The 23,412-nt window shown below is 59.2% G+C and overlaps 1 protein-coding gene across 2 annotated transcripts in view; it reads left to right on the forward strand.

Annotated features, from left to right (window-relative positions):
* Nucleotides 1-23,412, forward strand: part of WNT7B (Wnt family member 7B) — a 53,686-nt gene that overhangs the window by 25,918 nt on the left and 4,356 nt on the right. For both annotated transcript variants that reach the window (XM_055253887.2, XM_055253885.2), the window contains exons 2-3: nucleotides 135-361; nucleotides 17,741-18,012. In XM_055253887.2, the coding sequence (XP_055109862.1) occupies nucleotides 135-361; nucleotides 17,741-18,012 (499 nt within the window). The remainder of the gene's footprint in view (nucleotides 1-134; nucleotides 362-17,740; nucleotides 18,013-23,412) is intronic.

Below are 23,412 nucleotides of genomic sequence, written 5' to 3' on the forward strand. Positions count from 1 at the left end.
ATCTGCTTGTGCCCTGGTGGGCGGAGCTAGTGCAGGGCTTGCGACTGAGAGGCTGAGTGGGGGGGAAGGTGTTGGGGGTGAGGAGGGGCGATGGCCGCCGCCGTCTCACGGCCTCTGTCTCCTCCCCTCTGCAGAGCACTGTCATCCGTGGTGGCCCTGGGAGCCAACATCATCTGCAACAAGATTCCTGGCCTAGCCCCGCGGCAGCGTGCCATCTGCCAGAGCCGGCCCGATGCCATCATTGTGATCGGGGAGGGGGCGCAGATGGGCATCAACGAGTGCCAGTACCAGTTCCGCTTTGGACGCTGGAACTGCTCTGCCCTCGGCGAGAAGACCGTCTTCGGGCAAGAGCTCCGAGTAGGTAAGGGCGCCTCTGGGCTCAAGGGGCCCAGCGATTGTGGCCGGGGGCAGTGGGCCAGGCCACCCACTGAAGGCCAGCCCAGGCTGCTGTTCCACACACACCTCCTGGGGTGCCGATTTCTTTGCCTTCCTGTGAGCCCTTCTGCGTGCCTGGCCTGGCCCTGGGCGGCACCGCTGCATCTGGGGCAGGGGAGGCCTCAATGGGAGCCAGGCTGTGTGCAGATGAGGGTCCTTGCTCGGGGCTGGAGGACATCGTCGTGAGGTGGCCGTGGGCCCTTGGGCCTGTAGGCTGGTGGCACAGCCGTGCTGGCGGTGCCGTGCAGTGGTGGGGGCCCATTCTGTCGCTGCCTAGCCGCTGTGTAGAGGGAGGCACGTTGCTTCTTCTGGCAGCACCTCCATTCCTGTATCTGGAGAGCAGGGAATAGTAACACTTACTGCAGGGGGGCAGTTGGGGCACAGGAAGTGCTGTGTGAACGTCGTGGATTCCGAGAGTGGAGCTGGGTAGAGGGAGCCGAGTGAACTGTGCAGGACGCTCCAGCATGACACGTGGAGCACAGGAAATCCGATGGCTGGAGGGCAGGGCGGGTGGGTGGGTGTGGGGAGTGGTTTGATGGACACCAAGCAATCACCTAAACCTGCCAGGTGGGCTGGCAAGGTCCCTGCTGCCTGTGCACAGCCCCTGAGGCCACAACCCCTCCCTGTCCTCACAGCCTTGGGGGTAAGGCTTCATCATGCCCATTTTACAGACAAGGAGACTGAGGCCCAGAGAGGGGCCTTAAAAAGTGACTTTTGGGCTGGACCCGGTGGCTCACGCCTGTAATCCCAGCACTTTGGGAGGCCGAGGAAGGTGGATCACCTGAGGTCAAGAGATCGAGACCATCCTGGCCAACATGGTGAAACCCCATCTCTACTAAAAATACAAAAATTAGCCAGACAATCCCAGCTACTTGGGAGGCTGAAGCGGGAGACTTGCTTGAATCTGGGAGGCAGAGGGAGGTTGCAGTGAGCCGAGATGGCACCATTGCACTCCAGTCTGGGTGAAAGAGCAAGACTCTGCCTCAGAAAAAAAAAAAAAAAAGGGATCTTTGGAGCCTGACCTGGGTTTGAATCCAGCTGTGTGACCTTGAACACATCACTCGGGGCTGCTCAGGGCCTCAGCTTCCCCACTGGTGACGTGAGCTCCGAGCCAGTAGGCCCTTGTGTGGGTCCCCCTGGCTCTCCCAGGTGCTCAGTAAACTGCTGTTGTGTGTGTGAGAGTGGGGCTAGTGATGTGCCCTGCCCTCCAGGCTGTGGCAAGAGGCAGAGGAAGGGGGGCTAACTCTGGCACAGTGCCAGGCTTGCAGGGCTGCCCAGCCCATGGGCATAACATGTCCTTCTGATCCTGGAGCCGAGCAGAGCCGCAGCTGCCGGGACACAGGCCAGAGCTAGGTTCTGCAGGGCTTGGAACGCTGGTGTGGGGCTGGGGGTGGCGCAGGGGAAAAGCCCCTGGGGCCCCCTTTGTGGTGAGCAGCCTGTGGGTGGCGCCTGGCACAGTGAGGAGGGTGGCACCGCCCGCTCCCTGGGGCCCCACCACCCAAGTGCAGTTCCCTCCCTCCAGGTGCCAGCTGTGGCAGGCAGGGCTGCCCATCCACCCCAGTGGGGAGGGCGTCAGCACGAGTGCTCACTCATGCCAGGGCCCATCTGCCTGCCTGGCCCCTGAGCGCTGAGCTGGCGGGCTCAGAGGCAGCTGTGGGTGCCCCTGCCTCCCGGCCGAGCCCCTGGGGAGTTGTGGTGGAGCTGAGTATCGATCAGGTGCCCCTCACCGTTCCTGCTAATCCTTGCTGCCTCGCTGCGCCAGGAGGGGGGCAGACGTGGAAATCGTCCTGCTGCTCGACAGAGGGCTGGGAGCTTGGACTTTATTTGGGACCATGAGACACGGGGTGAGGGACATGTGGACCACCCTGGGCATCACTGTGGGGTCCCCGAGCTGGCCTGGGGATCAGGCTGTGTGGCCATGTGGCTGTGTGTCCTGTCCTGTTCCTTGATCCTGGAAGCGCTGCATCCCGTCTCAGTCTCTTCTGCTAGGAAGCCCACCTAAGACACCCCCGTTGCTTTCCTGAGCATTTCAGAAGCAAACATTTTGGCAGAGCTGTCCACACCCACCATCCTCACCTCACACTCTTGATCGCCCCCACTGCTCTTGGTCTGGGCCACTCCTGACCTTCCTGGTGTCAACTGTCCCCCCTCTTCCCTGGCTTCTGGGCCCCGGCTTGTAGCCTGGACTTCTCTGCCCAGTCCCAGCTGGGAAGTGCCAGATCCTCCAGGTGCACCTTGGCCCCCTCGCCCCGCTCTGCCCTCTCAGCTGCAGGCTCACTCCTGCTCACGGCTTCCTTTCCCCGCGACCCATGCGAACCTCTGGCCTGACACACTCAGCACCCTGTTACTTAAATCTCCTGTCCCCAGCTTTCCCCCGGCCAGTTGTCTCAGCAGAAACCTGGTATCATTTCCCCACACGTCTCAGGGTTCTGCCTCACGGCCGCGGCACAGTCTGCTTTTCTGGCCCTCCCCTGGCAGCTGTCACTGCCTCCTGCCCACACCAGCCCTAGTTGCTGAGTTAAACAGAAGCTCTTCCTCCAAAACCTGCAGTAGCTCCTTATGGCCTCAGGATAAAGTGAACTTCTTAGCCTGGAATCTGAGTAGCTGCCTCCCATATTCACCCTGGTTCCCCACATCCCTTCTGAAAACCAGAGCTTCAAGCATATCTGGCTCCTCTCTCCTCCCCAAGCACGCCAGGCCCTGTTCCCCTTCCAGGGCTCAGCTGCGGGGAGTCATGAGCAGGAAGAGGGGCCGATCGGGGAGGCCAGCCATGTCCGAGGCCAGCTGGGTGCCCTGGCATGGGCTGGGAGCTAGGCCATAGGTTGGCAGGCTGCCAGGACACTTGTGGGAACAGCCACTCAAGCAGTGCCAATTAATGATTGGCCCTGAGAAGGGGCTTGGCCTGCGTGGGTGGGACAGCCCCTTTCAGGCCTTGACCTTGGGCTGTGCCTAAATCTCGAGGGCTGAAAGGGTACCCCTTAAAAGGGCAAGTCAACCCCCTGTGCAAAGTTCCAATCCCTTTTCCATCACCTGGTGTGGGTGCTTGTATGCCTCTGGGGATGGGGCGCTCGCTTCTCCCCATTAGAGAGATGTTTCTTCTAATGACCCTGTGCCAGCTTTGCCCTGGGCCCCTGGGTTCCAGTTGCTCTGCTCGCCTCAGAGGGTCAAGGTTCACACAAGGCCCCCTCCACTGCTGTGGTCCCCCTCATGCCTGAGGCCTCCTGAGCCCACCCCAGGCCTATTCCTCATGTGTCAAGAGAGGCTTGTCCCATGTCTCTTCTGTTGACTGGAAATGAGCTTAGGGGTGACTGTCCCCAGCTGAGCAGTCTTCTGCCATAGTGGGGGGAGGAGGATGAAGGGGCACCGTGAGCATCAGGAGAACCTTGTATCCCAGGAAAGTCTGTTGGAAACCTGGGGCCCCCCCAGCAAGGCAGGGAGTTTCAACCAGGCACAGTCATCGAATCGGGGATGTCAGCAAGGGCTTCCCGGAGGAGGTGACCCAGGCCAGACTGGAGGTGAGCGCAGGGAAGGGGGCGCCAGGTGGATGGAACAGCATCTGCTGAGTCTCTGGGGCCGGAAAGCCAAGAACACTTTTCCAGGAATGATAGGAGCTTCCAGGGCTAACAGGAGAGGCTGGAGGGTGAGGGCAGGGCTGGAGCACCAGTGAAGCTCTGGAGGGCCCAGAAGGCATAGGAGATTCTGATCAGGCGAGGACTTCCCTCTGCAGGCCGCTTCCTTCCAACCACTGCGCCGCCCCCATCCCCCCAGAGCCCAGAGTCCCCCAGGACCACGGGCCTGGGGCAGCGACTGGGTGCTCTCGGGCCCCCTAGCTCCACCCTTGAGCTGCCAGGGAACGCTGAGTGCTGCCCATCATGTGCTGGCCTCAGACATGACCAGGCATAGGGACTGCCCCTAATCCATGCTCATGTGAGCGGCCCGGGACACCAGCACAGCTGTCGCCTGCTCCTGTTTGCTTTGGAGGGGAGCTCTGCGTGGGGAGTGTCTTCCTGGGCTGCACACAGCAGGGGCTCAGCAAGGGCTGTTGGCTGCTGGACAGTCTGAGGGGCCAAGGGACCCATCTCGGGGTGTCTGAGAGGCCAGGGGTCGTGGGGTGAGAGGGTGACTCCCAGGCCAGGTGCACCTACCGCCCTGCGGGGCTTTGCAGGCCAGGCCCTGTGACCCCCAGCAGGGATGAGTTCTCGAGGGCTGGACTCTTCACGTGTTCACTCTGGTGGCCCCAAGCCACCTCTGGCAGGCAAGTGTTTGTGATATGGTATTGGCCAACTGACATGTGCAGTAAGTGTAAGATACGCGTGGATTTTGAAGACTCAAACCCCAAAAGCAAATGCAGTATCTCTTGAATAACTACTGATTACATATTGAGATGGTAAGATTTTGGATATATTGGCTAAATAAAATATACTATCAAAATTAAGCTCACCAGCCAGGCATGGTGGCTCACACTTGTAATTCCAGCACTTTGGGAAGCTGAGGTGGGTGGATCACTTGAAGTCAGGAGTTTGAGACCAGCCTGACTAACATGGTGAAACCCCATCTCTACTAAAAATTCAACATTAGCTGAGTGTGGTGGCACATGCCTGTACTCTCAGCTACTCAGGAGGCTGAGGCAGGAGAATCACTTGAACCCGGGTGGTGGAGGTTGCAGTGAGCCTAGATCATGCCACTGCAGTCCAGCCTGGGCAATAAGAGTGAAACTCCGTCTCAAAAAAAAAAAATTAAGTTCACCAAAATTATTTTCACCTTTCTTAATGTGGCTACTAGAAAATTTCAGCTGACACCTGCGGCTCGCCTGAACCTTCTGTTGAGCGGTGCTGCACCCATAGGGGACAGGAGGGGGTGGCCCCTAGTCATCTGGTCAGGGACAGACGGGACATTTGAACCTGGATCTGACCGTCACTTCCAGGACACTGCCCTCCAGCGTGGGGTGGGGCAGTCTGAGGGCGGAGGGTCACTGAGCAGCCATGTTTGGAGGACAGTCAGCATGGGGGTGGGAGGGCAGCCCCCTTCATCAGGCCTGGTTGTTCTTCAGCCTGCATTCATTGAGTGCCTGCTGTATGCCAGGCCAGGGCTTGCACCCAGGACACGATGGGTGAGCACAGGCCAATGGGGCCAGGCCGGGAGGCAATGCCTGCTGGGCCCAGTCTCGTGCTGGCCACACCTTGGTGGTCTGTAGGCCCCAGGCTGACAAACTTGGTCACTCCCCACCTCCACCCTCATCCCAGGGGCCCAGCCCAAAGCAGCTCAACAGGCATTTCTGAGGCTCAGGGGCCAGGCAGCCAGGACTGTAGGGACAACTGGGGCCTTGAAAGTCAGGGTCAGAAAGACTCTCCTGGGGGCGAAGCTGCCCAAGCCCAGTCCTGGCTCGGGGTGGGATGAGGCCGGGGCTGCCCCTCCCCGGGAAGGCAGCTCACAGGCTCCTGGGAGGATGGAGCCTGAGGGGCTGTGGCAGTGGCAGGGCTGTGGCCCTTCCTGGGGGTGGCACGGAGGCCCTGTGGGCTGGGCGGTGGCTGGCCCTCCAGTCCCAGTCCTTCCACATGGCCCCTCCAAGGCCACCTGGAACTCATCCAAGTTGGGAATTTTCCATCCTCCCCGGCAGGGCCCCGACAGATGGACAAGAGTGGAGTGAGGATGGGGTCTGGCTGCAGAGACGCCACAGCCAAGGACACAGGCCCTACCTGCCCGGGTCCCACTGTGTGACCCTGGGTGCAGCCTGGTGCCCTGGGGACCTTGGTGCCCTACCTGCCTCATGAGGGGCCGAGGCGGAGGCTGGGACTCTGCCAGGATTTGGGATCTCTCCTCAGAATGGGGACATGGAGGTCCCCACAGAGCTTCCCATGTGGGTTCCATGGGCAAAGGCTCCAGAGCCCTGGGCTACTGAGGCAGGACACAGACCCCAGGGTGGGTAGGGCCCCTCCCTCGGCCTCACAGGGGCACAGCAGCCCGGCCCTCAGCCATTACTCAACCCAACTCCTGCCTCCTTTTTGGGAGGGTCATTTCTTTCATGGCTGTAGCCGCCGCCTGGGCTGGGCCCTGTCACGTGACCGTCTCAGGTCCTGTCGCCCACACAACACAGATGGGGAGACTGAGGCTCACAAGGAGACCGTGTCACTCACCCAAGGCCATGTGGCCCCCAAGGGCCAGAGAAGCCCGCAGGCCCTCAGGGAACTGCCCGCCAGGATCCAGGTGCTGAGAAGCCCTGGAGCAGCCCCGGGGAGGAAGGGGTCTCTGTGCCACCTCACACAGGCGGTTGCTGGCTTTGCCAGAGCGCTCCCGAGGGCAGGCCACCCTGGGCTGGACACAGGAGGGGCCTCCTGGGCTCCCCCAGCACCTCAGGGCTGGGGAAAAGCTCCCGGAAGGCCAGGTCCTTCCCACTCGGAATCTGCTGTCCCCACCTGGGGGGCTGCCGCTTGGCGTGTGAGGGCCTCCACTGGGTCGGAACAAAGGCCTCAGGCGCACGGGCGCTGGCGTGTTTGGACCTGGCATGACTTTTTCCAATGATCTGTTTATGACAACGGCAGAGAAGAGCTTAGTGTGGAGACGCTGACTCAGCCCGAGCCCGGGCGGGGGCCGGGTGGGGCTGGAGAGAGACAGAGGGACAGAGAGGGACCAAGGGACCCAGAGGGAGAGCGAGAAACAGAGGGGGAAGGACAGAGACGTGTGGAGAGACATACAGCAGTACACCTGGCACACACACACACACACAAACACATGCACACACATGCACCCATGTGCACACCGCACACACATGCACACTGTACACACGCACACACATACGCATACACATGCACACTGCACACACATACATGCCTGCACACATGTGCACACTGCACACACACGCACACACACGCACACATACATGCACACATGTGCAGCACCCACTCAGGCTGCACCCAGGCCAGGACCATGGGGCCCAGGGTCCAGGCCTACTCGGAGATGGGTAATATTAATAAAAGTGGCCCAGACGCATCCAGCACTTTTATGTTCCTACCCGTCCTGAGCCCTCCACTGCCTCAACTCACCCACGTAGGACCCCACGAGGTGCGTGCTGCTATCACCTTCGTGTAAGCCACAGAATTAGGCACAGGGTGTGAGGCAGCCTGTCCAGCCCTCCCTGGCCAGAGCGCATCTCGGCCCCGGGTGGTCCAGGCCAGGATTGCAGCAGGGCCAGGCAGGCCAGGGCTCTGCGCTTCTGATCCTTCAACTGCACAAGCAGGGATTGGGGCCAAGCTGTGGCCTGGAGGCTTCTCTGCCCGTGCCTTGGTCTCTGCCTCCACCCCGATGACCCCAGCCTGAGCTCTGTGTGTGTCAGGGACGCAGATCCCAGACTAGCTCAGGCAGTGAGTTATCCCCCTGTGACTGAGCCCTGGCTGGGGTCAAAGGGCAGGCTGGGGCGTGGACAGCCACAGGGGGCCATTGTGGGGCCCCACCTGGGCTCTGAGCTTCTCTTCCAGCTTCTGTGCCCAACAGCCACTTCGAGCCGTCTAGACCAAGACCCCCAGCCTGGACACGGGGGCCACACCAGCTGGGCCGGGTAACACCAGGAGCTGCGGATGTGGCCCAGGGGTGTCTCCTCACCTCCCTTGGTCGCAATCTCTACACCAGTAAACTGGGGAGGGGGGACAGTACACCCCCGTCCAGCTCTAGGCTGTGAAGAGCCTGGGAATCAGGTGGGGTAGGGGGCAGACCGGGGCTCAGATAACCAAGGAGCTCCCCAGCCAGGCGTGTCCCAGGGACCCCTCCCCAGCCAGGCCTCAGGGACCCCACCCCACCCTGCATCCCTACCCTACCTCAGCCCCAGCAGTCCTCCTCCCCTGACCTATTCTTCAGGGAAGTCTATCTCACAAAAGCTCCCCTGCTAAAGGGGTTTTAAAGAACCCACGACACCAGGCCTCATCCCATGGTAATGGGGAAGCCGAGGCTCGAGGAGTGAGGGCCTTGGCCAGGGTCACGGAGCACAAGCCCCGGTTCCATGGGGGGTTGGCCCCGGGAGGTGGGGGCTGGGCAACGCTGGGGCATCTTCTCGGTGCCAGGCTTGAGTTCCCACCTGCCCGTCGCCTCTCTCCTGCCATCCCTGGGCACCTTAAACCACCTGTGGCCGAGGCAAACTCCTTCCACTTGATCCTGTCCAGCTTCCTGGTAACAGCGCCCCACCAGCTGCCCTCACTGCATTGGGGTCCTCACTGCAAAAGAGTCTGCACTCTTTTTTTTAATTTTTATTTTTTTGAGACAAAGGCTGGACTGTCGCCCAGGCTGGAGTGCAGTGACGCGATCTCAGCTCACTGCAACCTTCACCTCCTGGGTTCAAGTGATTCTGCTGGCTCAGCTGCCCGAGTAGCTGGGATTACAGGCCCCTGCCACCACACCAGACTAATTTTTGTATTTTTAGTACAGACGGGGTTTCACCATGTTGGCCAGGCTGGTCTCAAACCCCTGATCTCAGGTGATCTGCCCGCCTTGGCCTCCCAAGGTGCCGGGATTACAGGCGTGAGCCACTGCGCCCGGCCCTTCCGCACTCTTTTCTCCCTAAACCCCCTCACCCGATCCACTTGCTAATCCCATTAGCTCTACCCTGAGACTCTGAGACCTGGCCACTTTTCACCACCTCTACCTGGCGGGTCATCAGCATTTCTTACCCAAACCCTCGCACAGGCCTCCCAGTGGGTGGGGTGGAGGGTCCCTTTCAATGTAAGTCAAAGTGACACCTTCCAGGGGCTTCCATCTTTCCAGAACAAAGTCCAAGGTCTTCTCCGAGGGCAACTTGGTACAGCCCCCAAGGACCATCCCCCACTTCATCATCACTGATCTCTGCTGGGACAAACAACTCACGGTCAGCTCATTCTCACCTCGGGGTCTTAGCATTGCTGTTCCCTCTGCCTGGAGCACTGTTCCCTGCACCTCTGTGTTCCTCACCTCTACCATCCTTCGGGACCCACCTTCAGCATCCCTTCCTGAGAGGAGCCCTCATTGGCCACCCTGCACCCCAGTCCCTCCAGCCACCCTGCCCTGCCGGCTCCTCTGTGGCTCTGACCCCTGGCCTCTGGCGGCACTGTCTGTGAGCCGCTCCCAGCCTGTCTGCTCCCCGGGTTCGGTGTATTGGTCCTGCCCTGCTGTGTGCTAGGCCTTGCACTTGACCTTGGGCAACAACTTGATGGATGGGAGGCTGAGAGCCTCACCCATGGGATTCTGGGAGGTCCGGCCAGGAGGGAGGCTGTACTTGGTGCCGGGGACAGCCAGGTGGCAATAACGTGAGTGTTACAGGCAGTGTCGCATGTGTGTAGAGTGTCAGAGGCTGGCACAGGCAAGCGTGGCACCCAGGTCAGTGAGGCACAAGGCAGACTTTGCAGCTTTCCCTGTCCCGGTGGGTGTGGAGTGGGCTGAGCACAAACTCTGGGGTCCTGGTCAGATCCTGGCTTGGTGTCTCACCTGCTGTGTCACCTTGGGCCAGTCGCCTGCCTCTCCTAAGTCCAGTGTCCTAATTGTGAGGTGGGGGGGTCTTAGTTCATAGCCTTGGGGCCTCAGGGAGGGTTTAAATTGAGTAGGACATGGGTATGAAACCCTCTGAAAGCCATCCATTGCCCCTATGTGTGCATCACAGCTTCACTGAGATCTAATTCACATACTTTACAATTCATCCAGTTAATGTGTACAAGCCCACGGTTTTTAGTATATCCAGAGTTGTGTAGCTGTCACTGCAGTTGATTTTAGAACATTTTCATCACCCCAGAAAGAAACCCTGTGGCTTAATCAGTCCCACTCCTCTCTCCCCTGGCAACACTAAGGTGCTGTCTGTCTCTCCAACTCCTGTTCCTCTGGGCATTTCTTTCTTTCTTTCTTTTTTTTTTTGAGGTGGAGTCTCGCTCTGTCGCCCAGGCTGGGGTGCAGTGGCACGATCTCGGCTCACTGCAAGCTTCCGCCTCCCGGGTTCATGCCATTCTCTTGCCTCAGCCTCCCGAGTACCTAGGACTACAGGCGCCCGCCACTGCACCCAGCTAATTTTTTGTATTTTTAGTAAGACGGGGTTTCACTGTGGTCTCGATCTCCTGACCTCGTGATCCACCCGCCTCGGCCTCCTAAAGTGCTGGGATTACAGGCATGAGCCACCGTGCCCGGCCTGGGCATTTCGTAGAAATGTAATCACACTATATGTGGCCTTTGGTGTCTAGCTTCTTTCACTTGGCATGGTGTTTTGGGGTTTTTTGAGGTGAGGGTTGAGATGGGGTCTCACTGTTGCCCAGGCCAGAGTGCAGTGGTGTGAACGTGACTCACTGCAACCTTGACCTCCTGGCCCAAGTGACCCTCCTGCTTCAGCCTCTTGAGGAGCTGGGACCACAGGCATATGCACCACCATACCTGGCTATTTGTGTGTGTGTGTGTGTGTTTTGGTAGAGACAGGGTTTTGCCATGTTACCCAGGCTGGTCTCAAACTCCTGGGCTTAAGGCATCCGCCCATCTCGGCTTCCCAAAGTGTTGGGACTACAGGCATGAGCCACTGTGCCCAGCCGACCAGCCAATGTGTTGGAGTTTTATCCACACTGGAGCATATATCAATACTTCATTCCTTTTTAAGGCTGAGTAATATTCTGCCGTAGGGATAGAACACATTTTCCTTATCTTTTCGTCCATTGATGGACATCTGGGTTGTTTCTACCTTGGGCTGTTACAAATAAGGATACTATGAATACTTCTGCACAATATATAAGTGGGTGCCTGTTTCATTTCTCTGAAGTGTATGCATAGGAGTGGTGGTGCTGGGTCACATGGTGACTCTACATTTAAGTTTTTGAGGAGCTGCCCAACTTTGCCACAGTGGCTGCAGCATCTCACACTGCCACGAGCATCTCACACTGCCACGAGCATCTCACACTGCCACGAGCATCTCACACTGCCATCGGCATCTTACACTGCCACCAGCATACAGGGGTCCCCATTTCTCCACATCCTCACCAACACTTGGTATTGTCGGTCTTTTTTGCCTTTTATTCCTAGTGCGTGTGAAGTGGCATCTCATTGTGGGTTGGATTTGCATTTCCTTGACAGCTAATGATGCTGAGAATCTTTTGTCTGCTTATTGAATGTTTTTATACCTTCTTTGGACAAATGTCTGTTCAGGTCCTTGACCTACTATTTTTTAGCTTTTATTTTTTGATTGAAAATTAATACGTAATATTACACATATTTACGGGGTCCATGTGATATGTTGATACATGTATACAGTGTATAACAATCAAGTCAGGGTATTTAAGATTTCCTTCCTTTAGAATATTTATCATTTCTGTGTGTTGAGAATATTTCCAGTTCTCTCTTCTGGCTGTTCTGAAATACACAACATGTTGTTGTTAACTGTAGTCACCCCACTGTGCTGTCAGACACTATACCTCACTCCTTCCACCTGTGTGTATTTGTACCTCTTTTTTTTTTTTTTTTTCAAGATAGATTCTTGCTTTGTTGCCCAGGCTGGAGTGCAGTGGTGAGATCTTGGTTGACTGCAACCTCCCCTCTCCCAGGTTCAAGTGATTCTCCTGCCTCAGCCTCCCGAGTAGCTGGTATTACAGGCGCGCACCACCACACCTGGCTAATTTTTGTATTTTTAGTAGAGACGGGATTTCACCGTGTTGGTCAGGCTGGTCTTGAACTCCTGACCTCAGGCGATCTACCCGCCTCGGCCTCCCAAAGTGCTGAGATTACAGGCGTGAGCCACCGCACCCAGCCATCTTTATACCTCTTAACCCACCTTTCTTCATCCTCCGACACCCTCCCCAGCAGCTGGCGTCTGTCATTCCACTCTCTACCTCAATAACATCAACTTTTTTTAGCTCCTCCACGTGAGTGAGAACATGTGACATTTGTCTCTCTGTGCCTGGCTTCTTTTACTTCACATGATGACCTGCATGCCACTGCAGGGATGACAGGGTTTCATTCTTTTTCATGGCTGAGTAATATTCCGTTGTGTATCTATGCCACCTTTTCTTTATCCATTCATCCGTTAGTCTTTGTCCTTTCTAATTGAGTTGTTAACCATTTTATTATTGACTTGTAGAAAATGTCATTTTTTTTTTTAGACGGAGTCTTGCTCTGTTGCCCAGGCTGGAGTGCAATGGCGCAGTCTCGGCTCACTGCAACCTCCACCTCCTAGGTTCAAGCGATTCTCCTGCCTCAACCTCCCATGTAGCTGGGATTACAGGTGCCCGCCACCATGCCTGGCTAATTTTGTATTTTTAGTAGAGCTGGGGTTTCACCATGTTGGCCAGGCTGGTCTCGAACTCCTGACCTCAGGTGATCCGCCCGCTTCAGCCTCCCAAAGTGCTGCTGGGATTATAGGCGTGAACCTGGGCTGTGCCCGGACAAAAATGTCATTTTTTAAAAAGAGGAGCAAGTACAGGAGGATAATTGAACCATGTGGGCCAGAAGCACAGACCCATGAGCACAGGTTCACATGGCCACTGGTGGGCACTGCCTCCAAGGGTCAGCCCAGGTGTATGCCCAGGGACACATGCAGACACGCACACCTGCTGTCCAGGGATGCCCAAATGTGTGTCTGCCCACAAAGATCCCAAATGTGTGGTGTGTCACACCTGCAGGCATGAAGCTCAGGTCAGCCTGCCCCCAGGACTGTGTGTGCCCCTCTGGCCAGATTGGAGCAATTCTCTCATTTTGCAGGCAGGGAGACAGGGACACAGAAAGGCCCCTTCACCAGTCTGAGGTCACTCAGCTGGCCAATTTCAGGGTCTGGACTTGAAGGCAGGGTGTCAGACTCTGAGCCTCCCCGTTGCTTCCAGAAGACTCCGGGAGCATGTGTGGCCCCCAGACCTTTGCCCTCACGTCAGTCACTTGAGAACCTCATGTTCTGGATCCCCCATTTCCTGAGCTGCTGTGTGACCTCGGGGAGCATGCTGCCCATCGCTGGGCCTCAGGCTCCTTGCTGGGGATGGAGGAGCTGCACTGGATGGTCCCCGAGGGCCTTCCCAGCACTGAGGCTGCAGACTCCTGGCTCTCCTCCTAGGAGGGCACCAAGTGCCTCTCCCACCTCCTCCTCCATGCAGTTAATGAGGTCAGTAGGAGCCCAACCATGGCTTTCTAACAAAAGTGCGCTGGCCCCTATGGACGCTAGGAAGTGGCAGGGAGCTTGAGTGGATATCGAGGAGTGGCAGCTGTGGCAGCTGTGGCAGCTGTGGCTGGGAGGGTGGACTCAGCCCCTAGCTGTGCCCTGAGGAGAAGAGGGGGAAGCCTCATCCTGCCCAAGCCCTGGCTTTGTGCAGGAGACACGTCTGCTCTTTCTAGAAGCTGCTCACAGAGATCTGCCAGGATCCCCACCATCCTCCTCATGGTCAGAGTGAGATGACTGTGGATGAGGGCCCAGCTCTGCCCCAGCACACCCCCCCTTTCCCTGGACATCAGGGTCTGGCTGGCACTGCAGGGGCAGGGCAGGGGGCTGCGTCTCCTCCCTCTGAGCCTGTCCTGGGCCCAGCCAGGGGGTCCAGTGAGGGCTTGAGTTCAAATAACTTACAGAAAAGAGAGCAGAGCTGGAGGACCCTTGTATGGCCAGGCAATTTCTGACCCAGCAGCCTCCATTTACCCACGTGTCTCTGAGGACTCTGCTGCTCTGATACTCCGGACAGCTGGGCAGGGCCGATGGGGCTGGCCTTGGGGAGGAGGCTGTTTCCAGCCCAGTCTGCATGGAGCACGGAGAGATGCCTGGGTCTGTCCTGGAGTCCTTTCCTGCATCTCGTCCACCTACAGCCGGCCCTGGACTGTCCACCATCTTGGTGATGTGGGTACCACGCCCATTGGTCCTGTTTGCTCTCAGAGCTGGCAGCTAGGGCTGTGCAGCAAGGTGAGGATTTTGAGTTCCATGTGTTAAATGGGAACACAGGCTCAGAGTGGGTTGGTAACTTGCCGAGGCACCAAAGATAGACTGCACTGGAAACAGTGAATCCTGCAGCAGGGCTGGAACCTTCAGGACTATTACTCAGAAACCCACCCAGTGCTTTTGAGGGCTGTGGGGTGAGGGGTGGCCAGAATATAGCCTGCTCTGGCATTTTCTAGGGATACTGCTGGATGCTGCTGCTGGCTTTAGAGTCTGGGGGTGCAGATCTGTGCTTGGGTAGGCTGTGGGTCTTCAGAGATGCCCTAGGCCTCCCAAGACCCAAGTGTACCAGCAGGACAGCTGCCGGCCCCAAACAGAGTATCCATGCTGCCCTCATCCAGCTTCCCCATCACCACACACATCTAGGGCAGCTGCTGAGCTCAGATGGCTGTGGTCACCGCCATGGACCTATTGCAAATCCCTTCCTGCTTTGAAGACTCAGTTTTCCCATCTGTGAAATGGGTCTGATCAGAATGGGGCTGTCTTGGAGATAAGGTGGTGTGGGGGACGTGCCCAGCCCACACCTTCTCATGCATGGGATTTGGGAAACAGCGATGGGTGGGAGGTACACAAAAGAATCAGATGTGGATCCTGCCCACCACTCCTGCAGCCAGAGGGACACCCAGTGAGAGCCCAGAGGAGGGCGTGCCCACCACAGTGGGCATTCGGGGAGGAGGGAGCCTCCCTCCCTGCATCCAGAGCCTGAGTAGTGCATGGATATGTGGGAGGGTGGGCAGGTATTCCAGGAAGGGAGGGGGCCGCTGTCCCCCAGGGCAGGTGGCAGGAAGCCAGTAGGTCCTTTATTCAGGAGTAGTTACTGTGCACCAGAGGTGGCTGCCCCACCTGCAGGCAGTGGTGGGTGAGGACCGGTGGGGTCAGGCCTCCGGGGCCTTGGGGGCCAGGCCAAGGCACTGGAAGTCGTCTCAGAGGCCTTGGGGGCCACTGACAGCTGCTGAGCAAGGCGCATGGGTCCAGGCTGTCTGCACCCGCTGCAGAGGACCGGCTTCTAAGCACTGGCTCGCTGTCAGCCTGGAGGAAGCATGGCGTGTGCGCGGACTGGCAAGGTGCCCCAGTCACAGCCCCAGGAGGGACACGGGGGAAGCCTGCAGCCCTTCCCACTACACACCCAGGCACACCCTCGGAGTGGGCGTCTAGGTCTGTAACATGGGGTAACGGGCCCTCCCCCGTGGGCTGTTGTGAGAATTAAACCGGACGACACAGGCAAACGTGCCGGGCGCACGGGAGCCCGCAGTCCACGGCAGCGACTCTGGCCGGACCTAACGTCGTTCTTACTGATTCTGCCAAAACTACGACTCTCTGCAGCTCACCTCCCCCTTGTCTCCGTGACGAGAGACCAGAGGGTTTGGCTCATTAAAAGCAAATAAAAAAGGAATTAGCGGGAGCGGCAGGCGATGAGTAACCAGTGAGTAACCGAGTCTGAGCCTGGGGCAGGCATAGCCAGGTGAGAGCGGGCGCTTGCGGGAGGCTTGTGGGAAGCGTCCTCCAAGTGTGCAGAGCCAGCCGTGGCCCTGCCAGCCTACTCATTGCAGTCTCAGACCTTGCTGGGGAGGGAGGGATGCTGGACACCACCCTCCCCTTGAGTTCTTCTCAGGAAGTAAGTTCCTAGGAAGCCGTGGCTCCCTGCGTGACGGCAGACAGACAGCCCACCACGGTCTTCTCCTAAGGCTGGTGGGCCCCACCCCAGTCCTCACCCTGATGGAAGATACCCTAGGGGAAGAGGGACCCCACCTGGCTGAGCCCCCAGCAGGCTGCAGGCAAGGAAGTGGCCCCAGAGCATGCACACAGCCCCTAGCACAAAGCTGGACATGCCATTGGTGCTCAATGATTGTTCATAGAACAGACCTGACTCGACTCTCAATCTGCGGGCTGTCACCTCAGCCCCAATAACAGGCACAGCAGTGGGCAACTGAGGGCTGTGCAGGTGCTCGCAGGTGCTGGGCAGGAGACTGTGCCATGCCAGTGGCGTGAGTCTCCAGCTGCCCTCTCCTCGGCTGAGCACTGGCCCTGTTCTGCCTGTTGCTGAGATGGGCAGGGAGGTTCCCGCTCACTGGAGTTTGGCTGTTGGTCCTCCAGCTGGCATGGTTGAGCCTGCTCGGTGTCCACATGGGCCAGGCGCTGGGGACATAGAAATGACACGGACTCAGCCAGGGGCAGGTTGAGAGGGACCCAAGAGTCCAGAGCCAGGATGGAAGGATGCACAGGGCCTGGCCTGGAGCTGGGGGAAACAAAGAGGAAATGAGAGCTGAAGCTGCCCATCTCAGGGGCCTTCGGACCCATACGGAAGTCCCCACCTGTAGGGCTCACCAGGGAGAGGGTGTCCGGATCTGGGTCAGATCTGGAACTGAAGGGTCAGGTACCAAGTGCTCCCTTTTGGCTGGGGGTCTGGGAAGGCTGCCTGGAGAGGGAGGCCTCAGACCCTGGCCTTGGAAGGTCCTTGGGATTTGGGTATGAAGTGGGAGGGAATTCCACCAAAAAGACCACATAATCCCCAGGGGATGTGAGCAGCGCGTGGAAGGACTGAGTCATTGTTCTGGGGAGAGAGGGCTGAGGCAGCCAGTGGGCATTGACCTGGGACCCTCCCCTCCCAGCTCAGCCGTGGGCTTGGCTCTACTGGCGGAGGGGAGCAGCGAAGGTGCCAGCGAGGGCCCTGGCCAGACTGCGCTTGGAACCAGCTGGTGGCTGGGGGAATGGAGGAGGCAGGGAGGGCTGCTGCCCAAGTCCAGGCAGTTCTGGGGCCCCTGGGTCAGGCAGGGGTATTAGGAGGAAGTGAGGAAAAGAGGCCGAGGATCTGGAGATGGACTGAAGGTGGGTGGACCGAGAGGGAGATGGCAACAAAAAGCTTCTGAGCTGTGTGACTTCTGACTGGGTTCCTAGGTGGGGATGAGGCCCCCCCATGCTCCCCGTGGCCCCAGCTTCCATCAGCCATGCATGCCTGGTCCCCACGGGGGTCAGTGCAAATGCCCGTTCATGAGGAGGGGCTCCTGGGAGGCTGGCAGAGGCATGGACGCCCATCCCCCTCCACAGGTCCCCACCGCTCACTCTCAGGGCTGGAGAAACTGGGCCTCTCCCGCCCACAGTCTTGGGAACAGGGAGAGAAGCCGTTGGCAGCGCTGCATGCTGGAGGGCGGTCGCAGGGTGCACTGGGGCCTGCTGTGTACCAGGCGCTCACAGGGTGACCTGGGGCCTGCTGTATACCAGGCGCTGCCCCCACTATAGCCCTGAGAGGTGGCTCCCATCAGCCCGGCTTTGGTGAGTCAGAGGCTCAGAGGGGGGCGAGCGATGAGCCCAGGGTCACGCAACCAGCCAACCGCAGGTGGATCGAGGCCTGGCACCCCGATCCCTGAGCCCACCTGGCCCAGGGCCTGGGGTCTCACCTTCTGCACCTGTCTGTCCCCGCAGGGAGCCGTGAGGCTGCCTTCACGTACGCCATCACCGCGGCTGGCGTAGCGCACGCCGTCACCGCTGCCTGCAGCCAAGGCAACCTGAGCAACTGCGGCTGCGACCGCGAGAAGCAGGGCTACTACAACCAAGCCGAGGGCTGGAAGTGGGGTGGCTGCTCGGCCGACGTGCGTTACGGCATCGACTTCTCCCGGCGCTTCGTGGACGCTCGGGAGATCAAGAAGAACGCGCGGCGCCTCATGAACCTGCATAACAATGAGGCCGGCAGGAAGGTAGGGGGCGGGGGCGGCTGGTGGGGGCGTTAGCTGGGACTGCTGTGTCACCCGCTGACCTCTCGGAGCCTCAGGCTCCTCTTCTAGCAGAAGCAGTTGAGTCGCTGTAGGTGTGCAGCAGGTGGGGCCGTCTGGGTCCTCCACGTGCGTGGCTCTGAGCCTCCCGACACCTGGAGGAGGCTGTCCCCATCCGGAGATGTGAGAGCCGAGGCTCTGAATGCTGACGCGATGCTCACAGCCCCCAGCTAAGACGGGGACCCCATTTCCATGCAGGGTGTGAGCTGGGCTTGTCTGGGGACCCGGTGGGGGGAGGTCCCAGGCCACAGCTCATGTCCCTGCCCTTGGCGTTCCTGGTCCCAGAGGTCACATCAGCACACCAGGAAAGACTTCCTGGCAGAGGCAGCCTTTTTACTCGGCAAGGAAGGGATGCCCCCAGGAGGCAGGAGTAGCCTGAGGAAGGTGGAAGCTGTGAGCCGGGGGCTGCTGGGGAGCAAGCCGCTCCTGTACGGGGCGGGACGGAGTGTGGTGGGTGGCAATGGTGGAAATTCAGGCAGGGACACACTGGGGAAGAAGTCAGAGCAAGCCGGGCCCCACCCGCTGGAGATGAGGGCCCCAGATACTGGGCTGGGAGGAGCAGCCGCACGGCGGCAAGATGGCCTGAGATAGGGTGGCCAGCCAAGTGGAACGCCCCGCCAGCTCTGGCTGCGAGGCCTGGGGGCTGCACCCAGGGCAGCAGAGCCTAGGGGGCTCCTCAGATGTGGGACAGACTTGCCATTCCCGGCAAAGAGGAGCTGAAGAATCCCTCGGGCCCAGGGACCATAGCTGAGGCCACTGGTCACTCACTGCCCTTTTCTGTGCCAAGTGCTAGGCTGGGCACGGGGCAGAGAGGAATCAGCCAGGGCTCTGGCTACATGAGGGGTGCAGGGGTCACACGCAGGACGGTGAGGGCCTGGTTGCATAGGAGAGTGTCAGAGTGAAGCTTTGATGGCCACAGGGCTTGGGAAGCAAGTAGGGCCTGGCACAGAAGAGATCTTGAACACCAGGCCGGGGGTTTGACTTTCTCTTGTAGATGTGGAGGTTATCATGCAGGTGGGTATTAAGTTATTGTTGGGTGGGTTGGTGGGTGTATGAGTGGATGCATGAATGGATGGAAGGATGAGTGGGCGGAAGTATTGGTGGGTGGATGGCTAGATGGGAGGATAGATGGATGGATTCATCAGTGGATGGAAGGATGGCTGGAGGGGTAGGTGGTTGGAAGGATAGATGGATGGGTGAACAGATGAAGGAATGAGTGACACAGCCAGCATGTGAGCACTAGTCTCCAGGTACAGGCAGATCACAGTCCATGCCATAATGGAGGCCCACGAACCTTGAGAGGCCAGAGGAAAGTGTGGGTCACCTACCTGGAGGCGTCTGGGAAGACTCCCTGGAGGAGAAGGCAAGGCTGAGCCCTCGTGGAAACCACCACCACCACCCTTGAGCCTCTGCAGCTGCTTAGGTTCTGAGCAGAGCCCTTCCCACACCCCTGGAGAAGCAGCTCTCACTGTCCCCATTTTAAAGACAAGGAGAGTGAGGCTCAGTGAGCAGCAGACCTGGATGAGTGGCTCTGGAGGCCTAAGCTCAGGTCCCTGCTCGTGGGGAAGTGTACACAGCAGAGATGCGGGGAAGGGCACTCCAGGCAGAGGGAATAGCACAGGCAAAGGCATGGGGGACCCCGGTCGTGGTATGCAGTGTGGCAAGACCAGGGCCGGGTAGGGTGGTGTTGGTCTCTGGGTTACAGGTGCCATTGCAGGGCCCTGGGGCAGTGACACTGACCAACTCAAGGACCAGGGTTGTGTCTGATTTAGCTCTAGGGTGCTGTGTGAACCCCAGGGCTGACTTGGTGTCAGCTGACTCAGAAGTGATGGAAAGACAGAAGGGAAATGGAGGCAGGCAGGACTGGCCCCTGGGGAGACAGGAGGTGGGAAAACAAGAAGGCTGGTGACGGTCCCCATGGGTGGGCAGGGGACAAAGAGGACAGCCACAGGAAAGGGCTCTGACAATGCCACCAGTGGCCAATTCTCCTACCAGCCTTGTCTCCAATGGTTGGTGAGGCCCTGGCTGACCCATGCTTCTGCTGGGCCTTGGCCTCCTCATCTGCACCGTGGGTGCAATGCACTTTGTCCCCCCAACTCCTCACTGCCCCTCCAACAGCCCCTACCCTGTGCATCTGTGGGGCACAAGTATGGCCTGAGCCCTTGGAAAAGGCCGCAGGTGGTGGTGTCTAAGGACAGGGTCTTTTCTGAAGAGCACGGTGCTCATCAAGGCAGTGGGAGGTGGGTGTAGGGCAGGGCTTCTGGAAGTTTCCATAAGCACTGAATCCAGCCCTTCCTGGGTTGGTGCTGGGGCCCTGGCCCCATCACAGAGTACCAGGCCTGCCCCTGCCCCCCAATCCTGAGGACCCCACTGCACAATGAGGTGGGTGGAAAGCAGCTGACTGCCGCCACAGACAAGTGCCGCGGGTGGGGCCTTAGAGCAAAGGACATCTGTTCTCTCTCAGCTCTGGGGCCCCAAGTCCAAAATCGAGGTGCTGGTTGGCAGGGCTGCACTCCCTCCAGGCACCAGGGCAGGAGGCTTCCTGGCTCTCCCAGCATTCCTCAGCTCCCGGTGTTCCTCTGCTGTGGTCACATCCCTCCAGCCCCCGCCTGTCTGCACCAGGTCTCCTCTGAGCCTGAGTCTCCTTCTCTTCCATCTCTTTTGAGACGGAGTCTCGCTCTGTCGCTGAGGCTGGAGTGCAGGGGCCTGATCTCTGCTCACCGCAACCTCTGCCTTCCGGGTTCAAGCAATTCTCCTGCCTCAGCCTCCCGAGTAGCTGGGATTACAAGCGTGTGCCACTATGCCCAGCTAATTTTTGTATTTTTAGTAGAGATGGGGTTTCACCATGTTGGCCAGGCTGGTCTTGAACTCCTGACCTCAGGTGATCTGCCTGCCTCGGCCTCCCGAAGTGCTGGGATTAACAGGCGTGAGCCACTGTGCCTGGCCCTCTTCCATCTCTCATATGGACACTCTCATTGGATTTAGGGCCCACTTGGACAACCCAGGGTGACCTCCTCTCCATCATTTCCTTAATCACATCTATAAAGGCCCTACTTCCAAATAAAGTCACTTGCTGAGGCTCTGAGCGGACATGAATTTGGGGGGCTGCTATGCCATTCCCCAAGCTGGTATGTGGCCCAGACTGGTGTCCCTGGTGGGCAAAGGTGAGATGGGCAGAGTCTGGAGGCCCGTCCCTGCCCTGCCCCCACTTCTACCAGACCAAGGCCCTGGCTGCCCTTCCCCAGGCTCCCTGGTGGGCTGGGGTGGCCTTTAATGGGCTGCCACAGGGTGCCTGTGCAGAAAGCTCTCAGAGCAGCCCCTGAGGTTTTGGAGACCTGAGTGCCCAGTGCCCGGCACCAGCTCTGCCCCTGGTGCATGGTCCCCACTGCTGTGTGGGGCAGGGCAGACAGAGGCCATGCCCCCAAGACCAACCCAGTGAAGGCAGGAGATTGTCCACCTGCAGAGGCCTGGGGGCTGTTGTCCGGACAGCTGAGGGCACCTCTCTTGGTGACATGAGGTTAGAAGCCATTGCTGTCGGGGAGTGCCACCAGCTCCTGGAGCCAGGGGGTGGGAACCCCATTAGCTGGCCATGTTCCACGTCTTTGCACAGCCCTTCCCTGACTGAGGGTCCACAGCGTCCTGCGGGGTGGGCACATCGTTCACACCGTTCTCATGGGAACGCCGGCTCTGGGGAGGGACACGCCCTCCACACTCTCTCCTCCTCGGCCAGTGGCTCATGACGTAACTTCACTTGAGGCCACATTCAATCCACTCTGTGGGCTCGTGGTCAGAGGGTGAAGCAGACGTGGGCTGTGTCCCTGAGGGGCTTACAGGTCAGGGCCACACTTAGGGGCAGGGACCAGCAGGCAGGGGAGGTGCTGTGGAAGGGGGTGTGAGGCACCTCGTTCCACAGCCCCAGGCCGTGGCCAGGATCCAGGGTGAGGTGCCTTCCGTCGGCCCCAGTGGCTGGAATATCGGACGTCAGGCTCCTGGGCTGGTCAGCCTCCCACTGGAAGGACTTTAGTCCACCAACCCCATGACTCCCCTGCCTGGCTATAACTGAGCACTGTTGCCAGAGCACAGGCTACAAGCCTTATTCTGGAAAGAACACTGAATCGGCCCTTTCCTGGAGCCCCCTCAGTCCACCACCCCCCCGCCCAACCAGGCCCCCAGGGTCGAGGAGGAACCAAGGCCTGGAGAAGCGGCCCCTGCTGCAGCCTGCAGCTCCCCTGAGCAAGATGAGCTCACTCTGAGCCCTGCCAGGTGGTCTCCCGGGGCAGGGGGCCCGTCTCAGTGCTGGCGCCACCGTTGCTGTTGCTCGAATGGCCAGGGCACTGGAGAAGGAAATGGCACATTCTTGAACCCCGTGATCACTTCCTGGGAGAGGCTCTGACCCAAAGGATCCAGCCAAGCGAGGATGTGACCCTTCGCTCTGCAAGCAGCAGCCCAACAGGCTTTATCTGCGGATGGTCACGGGCCTGGCCCTGCAGGGGCCGATTATCCCCAGGCGGGCAGTAGCATGCAGCTGGGTTCCCTGGCCTTGATGAAGACTGGGATACAGGGCACAGTACCAGAGGCAGCCATCCTGGGCCATAGCGGGAGCACTAGAGGGCAGCTTGAGCCTAGACCACGTGGCCTGCACACCCTCTAGTCTGGACAGGCCTGCCAGGTCTCCGGCCATCCAGGCCCATCTGAGGAGGGTGAGCAGCCCGAGGTGGGGTGAACTTCTCCTGGCTGGGAACTCCGAGAGGGGCCACCATCAGGGCAGCTCCTGGGGTGGCGCCTGGCCTGGGGAGCATCCGAGCAGGCCGTGTGGCCAGGGCCAGGGACACTTCCAGGCTTGAAGGGCAGGTTAGTGGAGGGAAGGGCTTTTCCAGGAGGGGACAGATCCCAGCAGAGATGAACAGGGAGCTGGGGTGATGGACAGGATGGGAGAGGGACAGGAGGCAGGGAGGAGGTCCCAATATACTCTCTGGGGGTCACCCAGACACCCAGTCCAGGCTCTGGCCCATGACCTTGGCCCAGATGCCCCTCAGCCCAGCCTCCGAGCCCTGCAATTCCCCAAAGCCACCCCGCCCTCTTCTCAGAACACCTGGGCTCCTCCCACCCTCAGCCATCCTGGGAGGGGCATCAGCCTCCCTCTCCCACCTCCCCCAAGTCTCTCCAGTCTCCCCAGTCTTTGTTGAAGGGCATCACTCATGCAGAGCAGAGAACACCCCAGCTCCAGGCTGCCAGCCTAGGGCCCACCCGGCACCCACCTGCCAGCCTAGGGCCCACCCAGCACCCACTTGATGAGCCTTTGGGCCCACCCGGCACCCACCTGCC

Source organism: Symphalangus syndactylus, chromosome 18 (genome assembly GCF_028878055.3).
Source record: "Symphalangus syndactylus isolate Jambi chromosome 18, NHGRI_mSymSyn1-v2.1_pri, whole genome shotgun sequence".
Classification (NCBI taxonomy): Eukaryota; Metazoa; Chordata; class Mammalia; order Primates; family Hylobatidae; genus Symphalangus; species Symphalangus syndactylus.